This window comes from Bactrocera oleae, chromosome 3 (assembly GCF_042242935.1).
Source record: "Bactrocera oleae isolate idBacOlea1 chromosome 3, idBacOlea1, whole genome shotgun sequence".
NCBI lineage: Eukaryota > Metazoa > Arthropoda > Insecta > Diptera > Tephritidae > Bactrocera > Bactrocera oleae.
Genome location: NC_091537.1, coordinates 22,313,989 through 22,331,866, shown reverse-complemented (window position 1 = coordinate 22,331,866; position 17,878 = coordinate 22,313,989). Strand labels below are relative to the sequence as shown.

Sequence of the window (17,878 nt, the reverse complement as noted above, 5' to 3'; positions counted from 1 at the left end):
AGCCATAGTAACCGCCCGGTATAATCATCAGAGATCCAAGAATAAGCAACGGAGAGGCACGATCAACATATGTTTGATCTATAACTTCTGTGAAAATCAGTCCTGCAGTTGTCAAACAAACCTTAAAGAATCGCAGTAATAATTATTTGATAAATGACTTTTCGTGAAGAACTTACCGTTCCAACAATTAGAAAAAACATCACAAAAAAGATCGTTTTCCATGGTAATTTTTGTTCAGAACCATAAAAAAATTCTCCATCTTGAAACTCATAGCTAAGGCTATCCACGTCGTCCCTGCCACCCTCACTTCCTGAATCGTGAATGCTCCCATAGGATCCACGACGTCGACGAATTGTAGGCATTTCCAATTTTTTTTAATTCCGAACTTCAAATTAATAAAAAAAAAATAGACAAATCAATTTTTATATCAACAATCCCTATTTCAAATGACTTTACATAAATAAAAACACATAATGGATATTTTAATTTTTTATCATAAACAAATGAAAACAAAAAGTCAATTTTGACATATTGAGTACAAATGGAGTTTTAGTCACCATTGTGAATAGTTGATATACGGTCGTTCACAAACAAAAAAGAAAGTATTCTAAACATTTCAATGTTGTAAAATAGTTTATAAAAAATATAAAATATAAATATAAAAAAGTTAGCTGCTAACCAAATTATATAAAATTTCGTGAAGTTTTTTGTTGATTTGACATTTCGTCACAAAATATTTTCCCAGTATTCTAAATTTGTTTTTATATTATTTATTTCTTTGTCGACTAGGTGGTAAGGTTGGTAAATGTTGATTGAAAATACTTCAACAGAGCGGTAGGGGTGGAAAGAAAAATATGTCAAATTCTTATGTGAAAACGACGGATGCTATTAATTAATATACTAATTTGTGACTATAGCTTACTAATTTGTGAATATAACACAAAATGTCGTTACAAAAACAGTTACGTGAACTTTCCAAACCGTATTACTGGATAAATATTGTCCTTTCAATTTCTTACGTAGTCGCTAAGAAACTCTTTCCATTATGTACAAGGCTTTTCCATCATCGAGGCGAGGAAATGTGTGAATTGGATAGCCGCGAAACAGAAATCTTATTTTTTCTGCTAATTGTTGTTATGATACGATCGCGTAAAACTGGAAGTGTAACCATGGTCAATTATCTATCCGCATCGTTCCTCTACACAAAAGTGGCCAATGTTATACTTTGGGCATATAGTGATTTTAGATATGGTATAGCATTCTTATTAGTTTGCGTCCTAGTCAGCACTGTTTTATCAGAGCCATCGTACCGTGGCCCTGAGCATATCACCTACTTTCGAAACATGCAAACATTTGAAGAAGAGTTGGCACGTGATAACAGAATCAACTGGATTATTTGTTTCTACACAGTGTGGAATCCGAGCTGCGTGAATTTTGCACCAATTTTTGCTGAACTTTCAGGAGAGTATAATTTAGATAATTTGAAATTTGGTAAAGTTGACATCGGTCGATTCCCAGATGTTGCACAAAAATATCGCATTTCTGATAGCAGCTTTTCACGACAATTACCAACTGTTATACTCTTTAAAAACGGAAAAGAAGAGGAGCGACGACCTTGCGGTGATTCAAGAGGAAAATTGCAAAAGTTCTTCTTTTCAGCAGATAACGTTAGAGCCGCATTTGGTCTTAATCAACTTTATAAGGAATGTGTTGAAAATCCATTAAAGAAAACTAAGCAAATAACAACCACTGTGACAGCAGCAGTTAAGAAGACACAGTAATTGTTATATTATATAACTTAGCTAAATTTTAATATCGAATAAACGTATTAACTGACTTTCGATTTCATTATTTTGTATATTTATTTAATTTGATTATCGCTTTTCACTAATGTTAAATATATGTATGTAAATATACAGTAATTTTCAGCAATAAAGACATACCAAAGAATTAAACTTAATATCATGTATCTAATTGCAAATAGCATAGAACATTGCATAGTACAATAATAATACTTGAGTAATAAAATGTTCAACAGTTAATTGCTGAGTGATTTACATAACCTTAAAGATGTGACAACAAACTGTGTGAGGCTCGATGTAAATCGGTAGCTGAAGGGCGGAGTTCGGATAAACATTTTTCCAAAGAATTGAGAAAGGTATAAATTTCAGTTGAGTTTGCTTCATTTAGTATGAACAACCAATAATTGATTTTAGAGGTCTCATCAGCACTTGAACGCACACTTTAACTGTTCTATGTTTTTCTTCCTCTTGATAGTGAAGGAAAGGTTATTTTCTTTATTTTTATTGCTACCAAGGTCAATCAAAATGTGAGAATTGCTCCGGAAGCAGGACTGCATAAACCAACGGAATATTTATAATGTACCTGGTGTAGACGTGTAGTTATCGTATTATATTATAGTATTTCGCTGGGCTGCCAATAAAAGTATATGTATTTTAATATAAAATAATCATTACTGAATTCTTTTAAATTAAAAATACTGCAGAAATTCAGTCGTATTTATTAAGTCTTCTAATAAATTGAAAAATCTTGAATTGTATGCCGACAAAAGTGACCATAATTTTGTTACTTACGTTATAATATATCAAAATTCAATATATTTCTCATTCACCATTAAAGTCCTTTTTCTTTTTTAAGAAAATATTTGTTTAAGATATTACTAGAAATCTATTTTAATTAACTTTTAGGAAAATATTTGGCATATTTTGAGTGAAACGATATGGTAGTTTAACTTGAAATATAATTTTACTGTAACAATAACTGTCAAACATACCGAGTATTTTGAACGAGTAAACTCGATTCTTCTACTCGTTAAAACGACTTCCTCTAGTCCTTTTCTTTTACACCAAGATGGCTGATCAGGTAAGACGCGAAGTGTTGTGTTAAAATTTTTACTTTATTTCAAAGGAAATTAGGAAAAATAAAAACTTTCATATACTAAAACATTAAGTGAGTGTTAAACAATGAACTGCATATCAAAATTGTGCTAGTGGCTTAAGATATGGTGTAAATATTCGAACACCATGTGGTTTTTGCTTGACAGTTAATGGATGGCAATTTGTCTTATACACGTTTTATTAAAACTATTGGATATGTGTTAAATTTTGTGTTATAATCCAAGTTCTATTCTTGTTAATACTTCACAACAACGCATTGTGTATCAACAGCAAACAGAACGATCCTTTAGCAAGCAATTTTCTATACCAGTTATCAGAAGGAAATCGCCTAATGCTAAGAAGAAGTTACGAATGTTCCGAAATATAGGTCTAGGATTTAGAACTCCTGCTGAGGTAAAATACCAGAAGATTAATGTGTTCTTTTTTATTTGCATGTCACCCTCCCACCTAATGTGTATTTTGTTCCTGCTGGATGTTAAACAATAATTGTGAACAAAAAAAAAATTACTAATAATAAAGAACGAAAGAGCGTTCCAAAAGCAATTTGGCATCAACCTAAACAGAAAACTCAAGCCTGGAGTGACGAAGAAGAAGGTTCTCCGTCGCTACCGTGATATCGGCTTGGGTTTTAAAACACCCCGTGAAGTAAGTTAATCCATATTGTATTGCATGTTTGCCCACACTTATTGAAGAAATATCTTGTATTGTGAAAACTAAAAATTAGTTTTTTATTTTTATTTATATAGGCCATTGATGGTACATACATTGACAAGAAATGCCCATTCACCGGCAATGTTCGCATTCGTGGACGTATTCTGACAGGCGCCGTCCGCAAATGCAAAATGCAACGCACTATTGTTATTCGCCGTGATTATTTGCACTTTGTGCGCAAATACAGCCGTTTTGAAAAGAGACACAGAAATATGAGTGTACATTGCTCACCATGCTTCAGGTAAAAATATATAAAAGATAATCTTTAAATGCAGCTTAAAGCGAATGATGATAAAATCATGACGGTCTTCATAAACATAATTGCTGAAAAAACTTGACTATTTAAAATATACTGACATGCTAAAGACGCCAAAACAGAATTGATGCAATTATGCGTGAATACATTTTTAAAACAATATATTTCTTTTTCGTAGGGATGTGGAAGCCGGTGATATTGCCACAATTGGCGAATGTCGTCCACTCTCCAAGACAGTGCGTTTCAACGTTCTCAAAGTCACCAAGGGCCAGGGCTCCAAAAAGAGTTTTAAGAAGTTTTAAGTTCTAATATTTTTAACTTGATGCTTTTCAAATAAATAAGTAAATCTAAAAAATGCCTTTTTGCTTTTGAATAATAGTATACATTTGTAAGTTTTTTATAACATCCAATTAATTTAGAAATAGGGAAAACTTTAGTATAACGTCCCACGCTTTCGGGAATAAAATGGGTATGGGCGGATAGAGGAGATCCTCCAGATCAAGAATATATATAGATATAGCCGCGGGAAACTTATAGTTTTCGAGATATTTGGGTTTAAAGTTCAAAATTTCGACTATTTAAAGTACGCATTTTTCCCATTTCGAATGAGTTATACACTTATATTTTCCACTTTTATATCCACTAACACTTCACTAATTCGTTTGTACACATTTATTTTACATTATATAGTGCAAAAATAGTTTAATTCAATAATTAAATTATTGTTAAATTCTATTAATTCTGACAATAACAAAAGGGTTGCAAAATTTCAAATAACCAGTGTTACCTTATCGACATCTTTTGTAATTGAACTGAAAGAAATTAAAACAGATAATACCCCAAATACAGGTATCCAAAATCTAGAGAAATAAACTATTACAAAGCATTGATGTTAAGTATTATGTTATACCCTCTATGACAATATTTCTTTTTTCTTGTAGAACTTCTTTTTGCGTTGGCGGCCTTCGGCCGCGCTTCAAAAAAATAACCCTGGTCGATCCAAGACCGGGGTGTATCAAGGTTTTTTTGCGCAGAACTCCTTTTTGCGTTGGCGGCCTTCGGCCGCGCTTCAAAAAAATAACCCTGGTCGGTCCAACACCGGGGTGTATCAAAATATTTTTCGCGCAGAACTTCTTTTTGCGTTGGCGGCCTTCGGCCGCGCTTCAAAAAAATAACCCTGGTCGATCCAAGACCGGGGTGTATCAAGGTTTTTTTGCGCAGAACTCCTTTTTGCGTTGGCGGCCTTCGGCCGCGCTTCAAAAAAATAACCCTGGTCGGTCCAACACCGGGGTGTATCAAGGTTTTTTTGCGCAGAACTCCTTTTTGCGTTGGCGGCCTTCGGCCGCGCTTCAAAAAAATAACCCTGGTCGATCCAACACCGGGGTGTATCAAGGTTTTTTTGCGCAGAACTTATTTTTGCGTTGGCGGCCTTCGGCCGCGCTTCAAACATCGGAGTGTACCAAAGTTTTTACGCGCAGAATTTCTTTTTGCGTTGTTTCCTGTATCTAGGATACAATCTCTCTGTTAATTTTATTTTTCTTCGTTAGCAAAATATATTAGTATGGCAACACTGATGTTTTGACATTCACAACCATTTTGTTATTGTCAAAATTAATAAAATTAAAGAATGATTTAAATATTGAAATAAAGCTATTTTTGCAGCATCTAATATAAAAAAAATTTCTAAAAACGAATTAGTCAAGTGTTAGTGGATATAAAAGTGAAAAATATAAGTGTATAATTCATTTTAACTCGCAAAAATACGTACTTTAAATAGTTGAAATTTTCAACTTTAAACGTAAATATCTCGAAAACTATAAGTTTCCCGCGGCTATATCTATATATATTCTTGATCTGGAGGATCTCCTCTATCCGCCCATACCCGTTTTATCCCCGAAAGCGTGGGACGTTATTCTAAAGCCGACCCTAGAAATATTTGAAATTGTGCTTTTTAATCCAAATTTTTTAATAATATACTTCTTTTAGTAACGATCGAAGCTTAACAAGTGATCGATAGACGTCTGTCGCTAAAATTTTTAATATAGGTGAGTAACAACTTTTATTTTGAAATTTATTTTGCTAGTGATGATAAAATCATGACGGTCTTCATAAACATAATTGCTGAAGACACTTGATAATTAAACAATTCACTGATTTATTCATTAATTTTTTTGATATCTATGAATATTTTTGATTGCTAATGAATATGTTTTTAATTTCATTACAGATATCTGCAGATTTTGGTTTGGATTAGATGTAACTTCAAGCTTATCGCTGGATGTATCATTTTACTACACATACATATATAAATAATATTTTTAGAAAAAACGATAGCAAATAAAAAATTTAAATCCCTTTAAATTAATTGTATTTTTTTAAAAAAAGAAAAAAAAAAGTTTAATCTTGCCAGCTGGTATTAAAGATGTGAGCACAAATTACCAATGGAAGTTATAGTTCATTTAAAAGAGAAAGGGCATTGATCTGTGCTTGTATTGTTGATTTAGCAGTTGTTTCGCATTCCTCATTATAAAGTCGTCTTAATTGAGGGACAACGCAGTAGACTATATACGTATAATGGCGAGCAGAACCGTTGGGATGTTCACACTTTGAAGTGTTAGTTCTTTGTTTAATGTACAACAAAATTCTAATACTAACAAAAATTTAGTAACTAAAATGAAAGGATAGTCCTACCAAATCTAAAATAAACTCACTCAGTACAGTTTTGCTCGTTTCGGTAAATATGAAATAAATATGGTTTGAATTTGGTAAAACAAAACTGTTAATGAACAGTTACTTGTGCGGAATTCATATTTTTCAGTTTTAGTTGATTGTCAGTTGCATAAACATACGATATTAGGCAATCAGTGTTTTCATACAAAATGCGAAAAGTTTTATCCTAGGTTGGAGCAAAAGTTGTTTCTTTGAGAAAAAGTGGCCTTTCGATCCAGCAGTGAGCAGAAAACGATGATATGTTGGTTCTCCGAACGTCGGAGGACGCCTACGATGGTTAACAAACGCTGATGCTAGGCAAATAGTCAGAAGATTTACTAAAGCGGATAATGGAAAACCGAAGAAGGCTGCAATCGCGATAAATAAAACTATCAGCGAATTTACCGCTTAGAGAGTTCTTCAAATGATTATTTTTGTGGCCGCCGTTAAACAGAAGAAACATGCTCTATCCAATAAAAATTTTAAGATACGTTTAAAGTTTTGTAAGGAACATAAAAAATGGTTCGTGGAGGACTGGAAAAAGGTTATCTGGTCGGATAAAACGAAAATCAATCGTTTCCAATCAGATGGCAAACAGTACTACTCGCTTCGCCCACACGAAAACATTCAACGACATCATGTGCGAGAGACTGTAAATTACGGTGACGGCAGTCTCATGATATGGGGGTGCTTCACTTGGTGGAACATTGGTCCGTTAGTCAAATCGCTGGAAATATGAAAAATATTTAAATATAAAAATAATAAAATTATACTATTTAAATATTTTACAGTAAAATTTATCTGACTTTATGCAAAAGTGTGCTTATCCAGATGAAGAGATCGTTTTTCAACAAGATAACGATCCGAAACACACTGTTAAAATTGTTACTCACTAGTTTCAATGTAAACGATTTCAAATCATCCAATGGCCAGCACAAAGTCGCGTTCTTAACCCGATTGAAAATTTGTGAGCTATTGTAAAGGGGATAAATGTGCAAATATCAAACAGCGCCGAGCAATATAGAGGAGATATGGAGAAGAGTACAAATCGAATAAAGAAGCATACCGAAGGAAATAATAGAAATTTTAGTTGAAAGTATGCCGAGGCGTGTCAAAAATGTAATTAAACACAAAAGACAGTTTTGCTCGCCACTGTATGTATATACGTAGAGTAAAGAAGAAAGCTTATTAGAAACTGTTAAAACAAAAACTTTAATGATTTTTGCAAAAAAAAAATATAAAATTCCTTACCTTGTATTGTTAATTGCATTTGCTTTAATAAATAGCTTCAGGTTCAATTCATTAATTTATTTTTAAATTTAAACATTTAGAGCTGATAATGTTGAACAATTGTACAATACTATTTTGGAGGTTTCTACTTGCAATGGTAAACTAATATTACATATGTTTTATTTTAAATGTATTGGTTGCTTTTGATTATCATCTAATATTGTTTTACACCATGGTGTACTTCATTCGGCGAGAACTGATTTGAATAGGAAATTGGCTTCGTTTGCTATTGTTTATGCAGCTGTGGACAGTATATGTATATGTGTATTTAGGCGCTACTAATTTACTTATAATTGAATATATTTAACAAATAAATTTCAAAAACTTGAGTAATTAACAAGAAGCAGTTCATTAATTTTGGCGATTTTTATATTTTATTTCTCATTTGTATTGCAATTTGAATTTTTGCTATTTTGGTTACTGAAACGTCTGTGTAATTTTGAATATTAATGGCTTGCAGTTACATTACTTCTTCTATATTATTTTAATGTGGTATATGGGGGTCTAAAGAAATTTTTGTGATAGTCATACATATTACTTTTTAAATAGTAGTGCCGATTTTTAAATGCTAATCACCCGATTGATCCATCAAGGAATCATTTTGTAAGACATAGAATAAGAATAAAGTTACATACATTTACAACAAGCTTTAAGTGAATTAATATGTTCAAAGCATGATTACAAATAACGTACAAAAACTCCTTAACATTCCGATATGTGAAAAAAGTACTTGAAGAAATTTTTCGCGATTTTCAACTAAACCGTAAGTTGGATCATAAAATTACCTTGGATCAAATTTCTAGATCATAAAATTATCTATAAACAAATAAAAAAGCGCTATGTTCGGGTGTAACCGAACATTTTATACCCTTGCAACTTACAAGGATCAAAGTACGGTTAATACCTTCAGGTGTTGGCAAAATTTGATTTTAAAAATCTTGCGAAAGAATTCAGCATTAATTATTCCACGAAATCCTGAATGGATTACAATCAAGTTTGGTATTTTATTATTAAGTTATATTATAAGTCATAGACTCATTTAGTTTTGTTGTTATATTTTACTTCTCGTCCGCTAAAATCATCCTCAACCAGAGAGGTTAAATATAATATATTGAGATGATGTGGAAAACGCTAACCAGAGGAAAGGATTTCATTATGTGTATTAGGGATGCGAGGTTATAGTAGTATTGACTATCTATTTTTAGCATTTCTACATATTGCTAACGAAAATGAGTTTCATTCACCTCACATACCATTACCAATATGTAAGGAGTAAAGTCAACCGAAAGTTTGAAAATTTTAATATTAGTTATATGGAGCCTAGGGCTGTTTTCACCCGATTTTATTCATTTTAGGCACACACAAAAACACGCCCGCACATTTTATTAAGAAGACTCACATATTGAGCGATATGTCCGGTATAAAGTCAGCTGGAAGTTCGAAAATCTTTCTATTAGGTATATGGGTGTTGAGGTCGAATATTTTTTTTCCACATATAGGAGCGATGAGAAGTTTAAGTATGTTATTTTTAATCAAGTTTGGACAAGTTTACTAACATTCAGCTTGTAAATTTAGGCATCCTTAAATGTCTATTTTGAGCAAATTGCATCGTTATAGTTGAGACTTACGAAAAGTTTTTTGAGCGCGTGATCTGGTATAGAAATCAATATATCTTCATTACATGTACTATACAGTGTCTGCCAAAACTAAAGCGCGTAGCCTAACTCGTGTGTGTAAAATTAAAACGGAAGTTATACAATAATATATACAAATATATACACACATATTTCTAACATTTTTTATAGCAGTAAGACATCCAATTGAAGTGAACGTCAAATTTGATATAAATAACTCTAATTGCAAAAAATATCGCTATTAATGCTCAATTCGCACTTAAAATTTTTATAACTCTTTGAATTTTATATCTCGTTGGGTAGTAATACATATATTAAGTTACGAGCTTTAGTTTTGACGCACATTAAGCATTTTGTCTCACTACCCCCTTGTATTATATATTTTTAAGCCGAAAGTGTTAATACATATTTATTATACAGATTTTTATGCGATACAGAAGTATAATAAAATGTGTATGTACGTATGTATAGGAGTTACTAATTTAATTTTTTTGTTGAATTTACAACATTGTACTTAATTATACATATACTTATGTATATATATGTGTGTATATACACTAGGGAGTCCGTTATTTCCCAAGTTGATTTTTGTTTTGAAAGCGTGCCCTGTAATTTCAGTTTTTGCGCTTACAAAAAACTTTCCAATGTAAGCAAGCTCTTTATTTTCAATTTAAAACAAGCACAGAAATATGACTTAGATTTCTTAACGCATGTATGTAAAAATAAAACATATATTTTGCATTAAACAATTAATACAACTTTGAAAAAGTGATATTCTAATACAAAATTTTCCGGTCTCCAAAAAAATATTGTTTTTTTTTCCCATCAGAACGTTCCTTTAAAAGTTATACGCCGTTACAGTTACAGGGTTTCCCAATAAGAGTGATATGATCGATACAATTAAGTCCACAATATAACATCAATCAAATGGCCAACCCGACTTCTTTTGCAGGGACGAACTCGATGAATTTTCAAGTACTTTTTCCACTAATTTAAGTCGTATGTCATGAATAGCACGTGCAATATTGTTTTCTTAAGCTTGAAAAGAGTCTGGTTTATTGCTAAAGACAAATGACTTCAAATAATCCCACAAGGAGTAGTCTAATGGTGTTAAATCACAACTTCTTAGAGGGCATTCAATGTCACAATTTCTTGAAATTATCGAATCTACAAACTTTTCTCGCAATAATACGGTTGTTGCACGTGCGGTGTGGCACGTAGCCTCATTTTGTTGGAACCTATTGTTGTCAAGATCAACTTCTTCCAATTGCAGCCATAAAAAGTTGGCTATCATCGATCTATCCCGCTCTCCATTGACAGTAACGGTGTCACCAACTTAATTACGAAAGAAGTACGGACTGATGATTCCACCAGACCAAAAACCACACCAAACTGTTAACTTAGGTGAAAGTAATGGTTGTTCTTGAATAATTTGTGGATTTTCTTCAATCCAGAATTAACAGTTTTGTTTATTTACTGCACCACTTAGATGAAAGTGAGTCTCATATGAGAAGATGATTTTCTTAAAAAACTTGTAATTGGAGAACGATTATTTTGATAATAAAATTGAATAATTTGTAAACGTTGTTCTTGCGTATATCTTTCCATTATGAAATTGTAAACATTACTGAAAAATTAGAAGAAAAAAATTACAGATCATGGCGCATAAAAAATGGCCGAAACGACACTAAGAAATCATATCCTCCCTATTGGAAAACAATGAGCAGTCATACAAGTTATTTATACATTCATGTTGTCATACGACATGGTGTACTATATGAATACAGTACATTTGATGCATTAACTTTAACTGCACTTTATGACTTTTCATTTTATGTTTTTATGAAAAAACCCTTTTTTGTAGTGCGAAAATTTTATATTAGAATAACATTATTTTAGAGTTGTAGGTTTATTTACTTTGCAGATAAGAAGTTTATTGCAAAGATAAAAAACCCCATATCAAATATATGGGAAAAGTAAAAAAAATTTAGACATAATTTCTTTAAATTGAAAATAAAGAGCTTGTTTAAGTTGGATCCTTTTGTTTTGGGCAAGAACTGAAGTTTAAGGGGGAGTTTGAAAAACAAAAACATCAACTTGGAAATAACGAACACCCTAACGTATACAGATTTTTGGGTTAAATATGTTTTAAATTTAATTGAGAAATCACAATATAATATTAATATTGTTTTTTTTTTCATTGTTTTGTAATTTAGTAATTTGTAACATTTAACATTTAAATGCATATGTACATTATTTAATACCTTTAATAATCTACTGATGTAGATATTTAAACAAACATTATTTATTGTAAGTATTGTAGATTATTGCAAAACGTAACTTTCTATTAAACATAGCTTTTATACTCATTTATTTTAACATTATTACTTTGCGAATTTTATGCACTTAATATTAGGATAAATTGATTTTCATCATTATTTTAATCGTTTCTTTCATCACAGACTTTCTTTAAAATTCATTTCTTATTATCATTATTGACAACTCATAGCCATTCCTTAAGTAGTAGAAAATACACTTGTACATATGTATGTATGTACCGAGTACTTGTGAATTTCTTTGACTATTTATTTTTATTTTTTGCTGATACACAAGACTCTATTTAATGCATTAAGGTGTACTTGAAGTATTTTGTAAAAGTAAGTCTAAATCTATGCTATAAGCCTGCGTATAGGGATGTCTTAAGTGATTTAAAAAATATATATATTATTTTGAAAAACAAAAATAACACACAAGACTTTAATAATTCGTCAGGCATACAAATTTGGGTAAGAGGTTTATTGGAATATTAAATAACGGGAAGATATAATCATGCTAGACTGATGTACAAGTATGTATGTATATTGAGAATATTATACTATTAGGATTGCGGTTGTGTGCGTATGTGTGTACTTATATTTATATACATGATTATAGTTTGATTACAAACGCTTTTAGAAAAGCATATCACATGAGACAGGAAAAGTGCAACTATTGAATAGTATATTCTCTAAATTATCTTTACATACATTTTTTAACATAAAATTTGCAGAATATACTTAATACTAAGCTAATATACTTTAAGTTATTTAAATATATTTTTGTATGCATTTCATATTTCTTTGAAATAATTGCTTTCAATGTAGTTTTTATAAGCAACTTTTTGGCCTTAACATTTTTCCATAGAACTTCTATAAAAAGATAATAAATAGTTTGTCAAATTAAACTAAAATAGATTAAGTATAATGCTCTTGTGCTGTACATATTTTCATATGTCTATATGTTAGCCGTCTTCGATTCGTCATTTCTCATTTACGTTCTACCGGCTACAAGTATTGAGACGGATTTTATCCGGCCAAGGGTTGTTATTTCGGCGCTCTAACCCTGTTTGGATCGGTAAGTACTAAGTTAGTCGCCACTTCTCTGTTCGCAAGGTTTGAGTTTTGCTCTCTTGTCAGCAAATTTATATGTCAATGCAACAACAAAGTTATCCAAATCAATTCATTATAAGAGAGTACCTGGACAACTCATTAAAGCGATACAACATCTTTGTCTTTGAACTTTATTTCCTCATGTCAGTCTATTTGATTTATAATAGTAGTGTGTTCGATTTTTCTCGCTCCAAGTTTTGGCCAATCGAAGATGGCTTGCAATAAATCTCTATTTGAACTGCTATTTTTCATATTGGAGTAAACACAAATAACAAGGAAGTACTTGCAAAAACTTTTTCATCAAAAAAATAATACGAAGATTATTAGTAAGTTTTATAACAAAAAACTTAGAAATTAATTTTAAAATTTCGATGTAGGGCTAGTTACATGCACATATCATATTCACTTTTTAATTTTCAAATGATCAGTATAAGAATTCAAAAAAAAAAATTTTTACAAAAAAAAATGTATGTAAAATCGCAGAAGATCAATCTATGTAATCGGAACAGGAGCATTATCAAAGCTTAAATAAAGTCGAGATTCAAGCCGGAGTAATTCCAAACTAGATGTCGAACTTAATAACAAATATTTACCAATAATCAACGAAAGTTTGCAATGAATAAATGCTCTATGATTACATACGTACATATGTATGTTTTATACAGAATTGAAAAAGTTTTTGCGTCAGTACGATTAGATCCATGTGGTAATGTTATGAATAATAAAAGTATAGAAAATAGTTGGAATATTGGAAATATAAGTCCCTATCATAGCCAGTATCTATATCTATGTACATATATAAGAAAAAGAAGCTTCCTTACAGCATTTTTTTTTGATTTCCTTACCTCTGCCAAATATTTACTCGCGGCGAGAGCGCTTAGGACGTGAAGCAGCAATTGTAGTAGCAGTGCTACCATTATCATTTGAATTGGTATTGCTATCGCTTAAAACTGCATTATAATTTGTGTGAAGGGATTGCAAAGTATTGCCTGGTACATGAGCACTGGCGTACGTTGAAGTCGTCGTGTGATTACCGAGCTTATCAATGCCTCTTATCTTTTTGCTCGCCACAGATTGGGCGGTGACTTGCAGTGAAATTGCATGTGTGTTTAATTTTTCTGCCAACAAAAGGTCTTTGAGACCCTTCATTTTTTGACTATAAAGTGTAATTACCGGACGTTTCATCATAAACTCGAAGGGATCCTCATCAGTAAGTGAGTGTGTTTTTATCTCTGCGCATGATTCTTTTTCATTTTCTTCCAACTTATCATTGGTATTTGATATTTCCATTTGGACGACATTTGTGACAACAGTATCTTTATTCGGAACATTTTTTAAGCCATTTGTTGGATCATTATTACAGACATTCTGTCGCTGTTCCAAGTGTTTCTTTTGTTCAGCAAAAGGCTCGCCTCCTCCCTGTAATAAAAAATCTGGATTCAAAATTTTCTCACCACAAGCGGCAGTTAGATCTGCTAATGTGGCGGTAATATCTGTCTTTTTTACATCCCCCGAAGTCTTCTGAAATTTATATTGAAAATTAACAGCAAAAATGTAAACAAAAAGTGTTACCAACGCTTACATCTTCCTTTTTGAAATTACTATTATTAATACTACAGCTATTGGGTTCATCTTTCTTTACATCCACAACTACATGTTTCTTTTCCACTTTAGGCACCTCATTAGGTGTTGTATCTTCTCTTAATGAGGAAGTTGTTGCTTCAGATGATTTTTTTGTATATGTAACTTCATCATCTTCAGGGACTTTAATTACCACTTGTGATCTTATATCATAATCGAATTTTGTTATATTGTTTACTAGTGGCTTAGCCCAGCCAATATGTAGTATTGGTGTTAAACTATCTTCCTCCCATTGGCAAATCCCATCATAGAATCGCAATAAATTTGCAAATACTTCAGAATCGCGAAGAATGCTTCTTGCTGAATGACCCGAACTCTCTGTCTTCATAACATGTGGTATCATCTCGTTTGCAATATCCAAAAGTTCTTTATAAATTTCCTCATCATCGCGACAACTGTATGTATATAGGCGTATTACATCTGCCGCATTTGCCCACGAAGCAAACGCTTCACGATATTTCAAAAGACGATTATAAAAATTTCCCTAAAATACAGGAGCACATATGTATTTATATAAATTAAATGGATAATACAAATCGAAATTATGTATACTTAAACTTTTTAATATTTATAATTCTCCATACCTGATAAGTATAAGGATATACGTGATGATTGCGGTAAAATTTGCGGGATGACTGTATTGCCTCCTTATAAAGTTGTTCACAAGATATGCGTTTAGGCGATGGAGAGATTTCTTCCAATTCACCAAGTGTTCCTGAATATAAAAGAGTTTTATAAATAAATAGTCCGCAAATTAATATACAAAAGTATAGTGTAAACATCATAGCTGTGGCGTAAAACACAAACAAATAATATATATTTACACATATACATATATACGCACGCATATATGTATATATGTATGATACTTTCTGTTTACTATTGCTAGATTAATATATGCTAAAATTAAATTACGTTGTATGGATAAAAAATGTATATATACGGTGTTTTGTATGTTTGTACAGACTAATATAACGCATATTTGTATACTTTCGTTTAAATTGATAATAACTTACCCAATGCCATAGGATACTTTGTTAAATGACCCATATCATACAATAACCAAAGTAATTTTTGTTGCATATCAGCCACTTCAACGCAATCGCTATTAGTTGTCATTGATATATTTATTGCTGATACAACAGCAGAAACTTCCATAGCTCTATCGCATACAACTGCCAAGCCGCTCAGATATAGCCACGATCCAGATTCTATGCCAGCTGTTATGTCCTGACCGCGTTTATCTTCACTCCCTTTGCCATGCCACGTCACTTCGATGCATTCAGTATGTTTAGAACCAAATACAACCCAAGCATGATCTTCAGATATAGCCAAATGTACGTCACGATAGCCTAACAGTTGACAACCGGCAACAACAGCTAGCGCTACACCAAAACAGTCCAACTTGTTGCCCGATAAATAACTATATAAGTTTTGTAAATGAGCTCGATCCTTATAACTGCTTCTGATTAAAGAATGCCAAATTACATCAGACACTTTTTTGATGATTTCACGTGTAGCTTGACGATTTTGCGCTGATTTAGGTTTTTCAACAACAGAGAGTATACTTTGAAATTTCTTATATAAACCCGAGACAAGCTCGTATGTTACAACTGGAAAAGGCACACTGTTGCTTTTTATAATAATGCCACAGTTTTGTGCTAAGTAAGGAACTAATTAGTATACAAAATTATTATATTGGAAATTTAGCAAAAAAAAATACCTGACGATAAAGGACTGCCAACAACAGCCGCAAGAAGTGGAGGTGAAGATATAGTTGTATTCGAAGCGGCATTTGATAATGCATGTTCCGCAGCTAATGCAGCATCGCCTGTAGTTAATGAAAGCTCGATATAACCGGCAACAATTGAGAGCAGTGTTAAATCGGGTTCACTTCCATATGCCGAGGAACCTGCTTCAAGTGATCTCCGAAAAAAATTCACAACATCGGTTATAGATTTAAGGGGAAAATTACTAGGATCAACTACTGAATGGGGAAAATTTTGTCTCTCCGTTGGGTTATGCTGATTTTGTTGATTATTAGAATGACCAACAGATGGGCTCGCACTTGCACTACGAGTCACAGTGGACATTGTATTTGCGCTGTTATATTTTATTCAATTTAAAGATCTATATTAGTTATTATTGATACAATGAACCAATCTAGTGACACTTTTATTGATGAAAATGGGGGACGCCACAAGTTGACAAACAACTTTTCCCGTTGCTCTATTTAGAGTTTCACCACTTTTCGTTATATACTCTGTTTTATTCGTTACTGCTTTGTTGCTAACGTTAACATCTTCGTAACTCATAACTTTTTATTAAAAATCTATTGTATAAGCACTTTGAATAAAATTTTCACGATATGAAAATAGTGTTTATGGCAGGTTTTATTATATCTTTTGCCATTTAATAATCATAACTTATAAATGAAAACATGTTATGACGTTTCACCATTGTAAAGGAACTTTAGTTTATTATGTATGTACATTTGTATTTCACTATGTGGACTAGCGAATGTCTTTTCTTAGCATTCCTCCATATGGAAAACCAACATTACGACGTAATGAAATAAAGATGGTCCCTAACACATTTAAATACCTTGATAACATTTTATTTCTCTGATTCCGACATTCAAATAAAAATCGCAATTCGTATCATATATATATATATATATATAATCGCCACCTGCAACTCGCGTTTTATATTTTTTGCTTTCAACTCTATTTCGATTTTCCTAGCCACTTGCGAATTGTTTACAAAACATTAAATGACGTCTTAAAATTTCTGTACCAAAACAAAAATAATGTTAGTGTTGTGACTTTGATATCAACAGTTCCTCTATCGATTCAATTATTTTCTACGACTCACTTATGTTTTTAATAATACAATTAATATACTTAAATTTTATTAATATTATAAAAACACAAATAATTCTTTTATAACAAAATATATAAATCAAATAGCATGTGCTAGAATAGAAGTTGTAGAAATATTTTATATTGAATAAATGCTTAAATACAGCTTCGACTATAAATCGCCAAAGCATATTACTCATCACTAATAACAGTATATAAATATATATACATAAATACATACCGAAAACACTTTGGAAGATAGTAACTAAAATTATTTAATTATGAATTGCACTAGTTTCGTGTTTATTTTTAAGCTACAAAAGCTTATTATCAACTGCACACAGTTTACTAATCTTACATATCGGTGTACACAAATTTTACAAATTCAAACTTTCATTAAATAGGTCTGGCATTATCAAGTATTCTTGTT

The 17,878-nt window shown here is 31.8% G+C and overlaps 3 protein-coding genes across 6 annotated transcripts; 2 read left to right on the top strand and 1 right to left on the bottom strand.

Moving 5' to 3' along the window:
- The first annotated feature begins 817 nt into the window (after nucleotides 1-817).
- Nucleotides 818-1,960, top strand: LOC106618002 (thioredoxin-related transmembrane protein 2 homolog). Its single transcript, XM_014235509.3, has one exon. It carries the CDS (start codon nucleotides 945-947, stop codon nucleotides 1,779-1,781), a length of 837 nt encoding a protein of 278 aa, XP_014090984.1. The 5' UTR covers nucleotides 818-944; the 3' UTR covers nucleotides 1,782-1,960.
- An 807-nt stretch (nucleotides 1,961-2,767) lies between these two features.
- On the top strand, nucleotides 2,768-6,246 carry RpS11 (ribosomal protein S11). Of its 3 annotated transcripts, none has more exons than XM_014235506.3 (6): nucleotides 2,768-2,883; nucleotides 3,438-3,563; nucleotides 3,665-3,870; nucleotides 4,064-4,273; nucleotides 5,872-5,930; nucleotides 6,113-6,246. In XM_014235506.3, exons 1-4 carry the CDS (start codon nucleotides 2,872-2,874, stop codon nucleotides 4,185-4,187), a joined length of 468 nt encoding a protein of 155 aa, XP_014090981.1. In that variant the 5' UTR covers nucleotides 2,768-2,871; the 3' UTR covers nucleotides 4,188-4,273; nucleotides 5,872-5,930; nucleotides 6,113-6,246. The 3 variants fall into 3 exon arrangements, with proteins under 3 accessions (XP_014090981.1, XP_069962333.1, XP_036222620.2); XM_070106232.1 differs by having other exon boundaries at nucleotides 4,064-4,309; nucleotides 5,821-5,930; XM_036366727.2 differs by lacking the exon at nucleotides 3,438-3,563 and adding an exon at nucleotides 3,189-3,311 and having other exon boundaries at nucleotides 2,857-2,883; nucleotides 4,064-4,309; nucleotides 5,821-5,930.
- A 1,641-nt stretch (nucleotides 6,247-7,887) lies between these two features.
- Nucleotides 7,888-17,413, bottom strand: Mnn1 (menin 1). 2 transcript variants are annotated; one of them, XM_036366730.2, is made up of 6 exons: nucleotides 16,311-17,413; nucleotides 15,604-16,248; nucleotides 15,172-15,302; nucleotides 14,529-15,071; nucleotides 13,792-14,467; nucleotides 7,888-13,187 (listed from the first exon to the last, which is right to left on the bottom strand). In XM_036366730.2, exons 1-5 carry the CDS (start codon nucleotides 16,678-16,680, stop codon nucleotides 13,805-13,807), a joined length of 2,352 nt encoding a protein of 783 aa, XP_036222623.2. In that variant the 5' UTR covers nucleotides 16,681-17,413; the 3' UTR covers nucleotides 7,888-13,187; nucleotides 13,792-13,804. The 2 variants fall into 2 exon arrangements, with proteins under 2 accessions (XP_036222623.2, XP_014091001.3); XM_014235526.3 differs by having other exon boundaries at nucleotides 7,888-14,467.
- Nucleotides 17,414-17,878: the final 465 nt, after the last annotated feature.

Bases quoted from the DNA above. Each gene is read 5' to 3' on its own strand.
- LOC106618002 (XM_014235509.3), top strand. From the start codon at position 945: ATGTCGTTACAAAAACAGTTACGTGAACTTTCCAAACCGTATTACTGG.
- RpS11 (XM_014235506.3), top strand. The intron at 3,564-3,664 runs GTAAGTTAATCC...TTATTTATATAG, and splicing joins GTTTTAAAACACCCCGTGAA to GCCATTGATGGTACATACAT. The intron at 3,871-4,063 runs GTAAAAATATAT...TCTTTTTCGTAG, and splicing joins CATTGCTCACCATGCTTCAG to GGATGTGGAAGCCGGTGATA.
- Mnn1 (XM_014235526.3), bottom strand. From the start codon at position 16,680: ATGTCCACTGTGACTCGTAGTGCAAGTGCGAGCCCATCTGTTGGTCAT. The intron at 15,303-15,603 runs GTAAGTTATTAT...TTTTATATTCAG, and splicing joins AAAGTATCCTATGGCATTGG to GAACACTTGGTGAATTGGAA. The intron at 15,072-15,171 runs GTATGGAGAATT...CCTGTATTTTAG, and splicing joins TATATCCTTATACTTATCAG to GGAAATTTTTATAATCGTCT.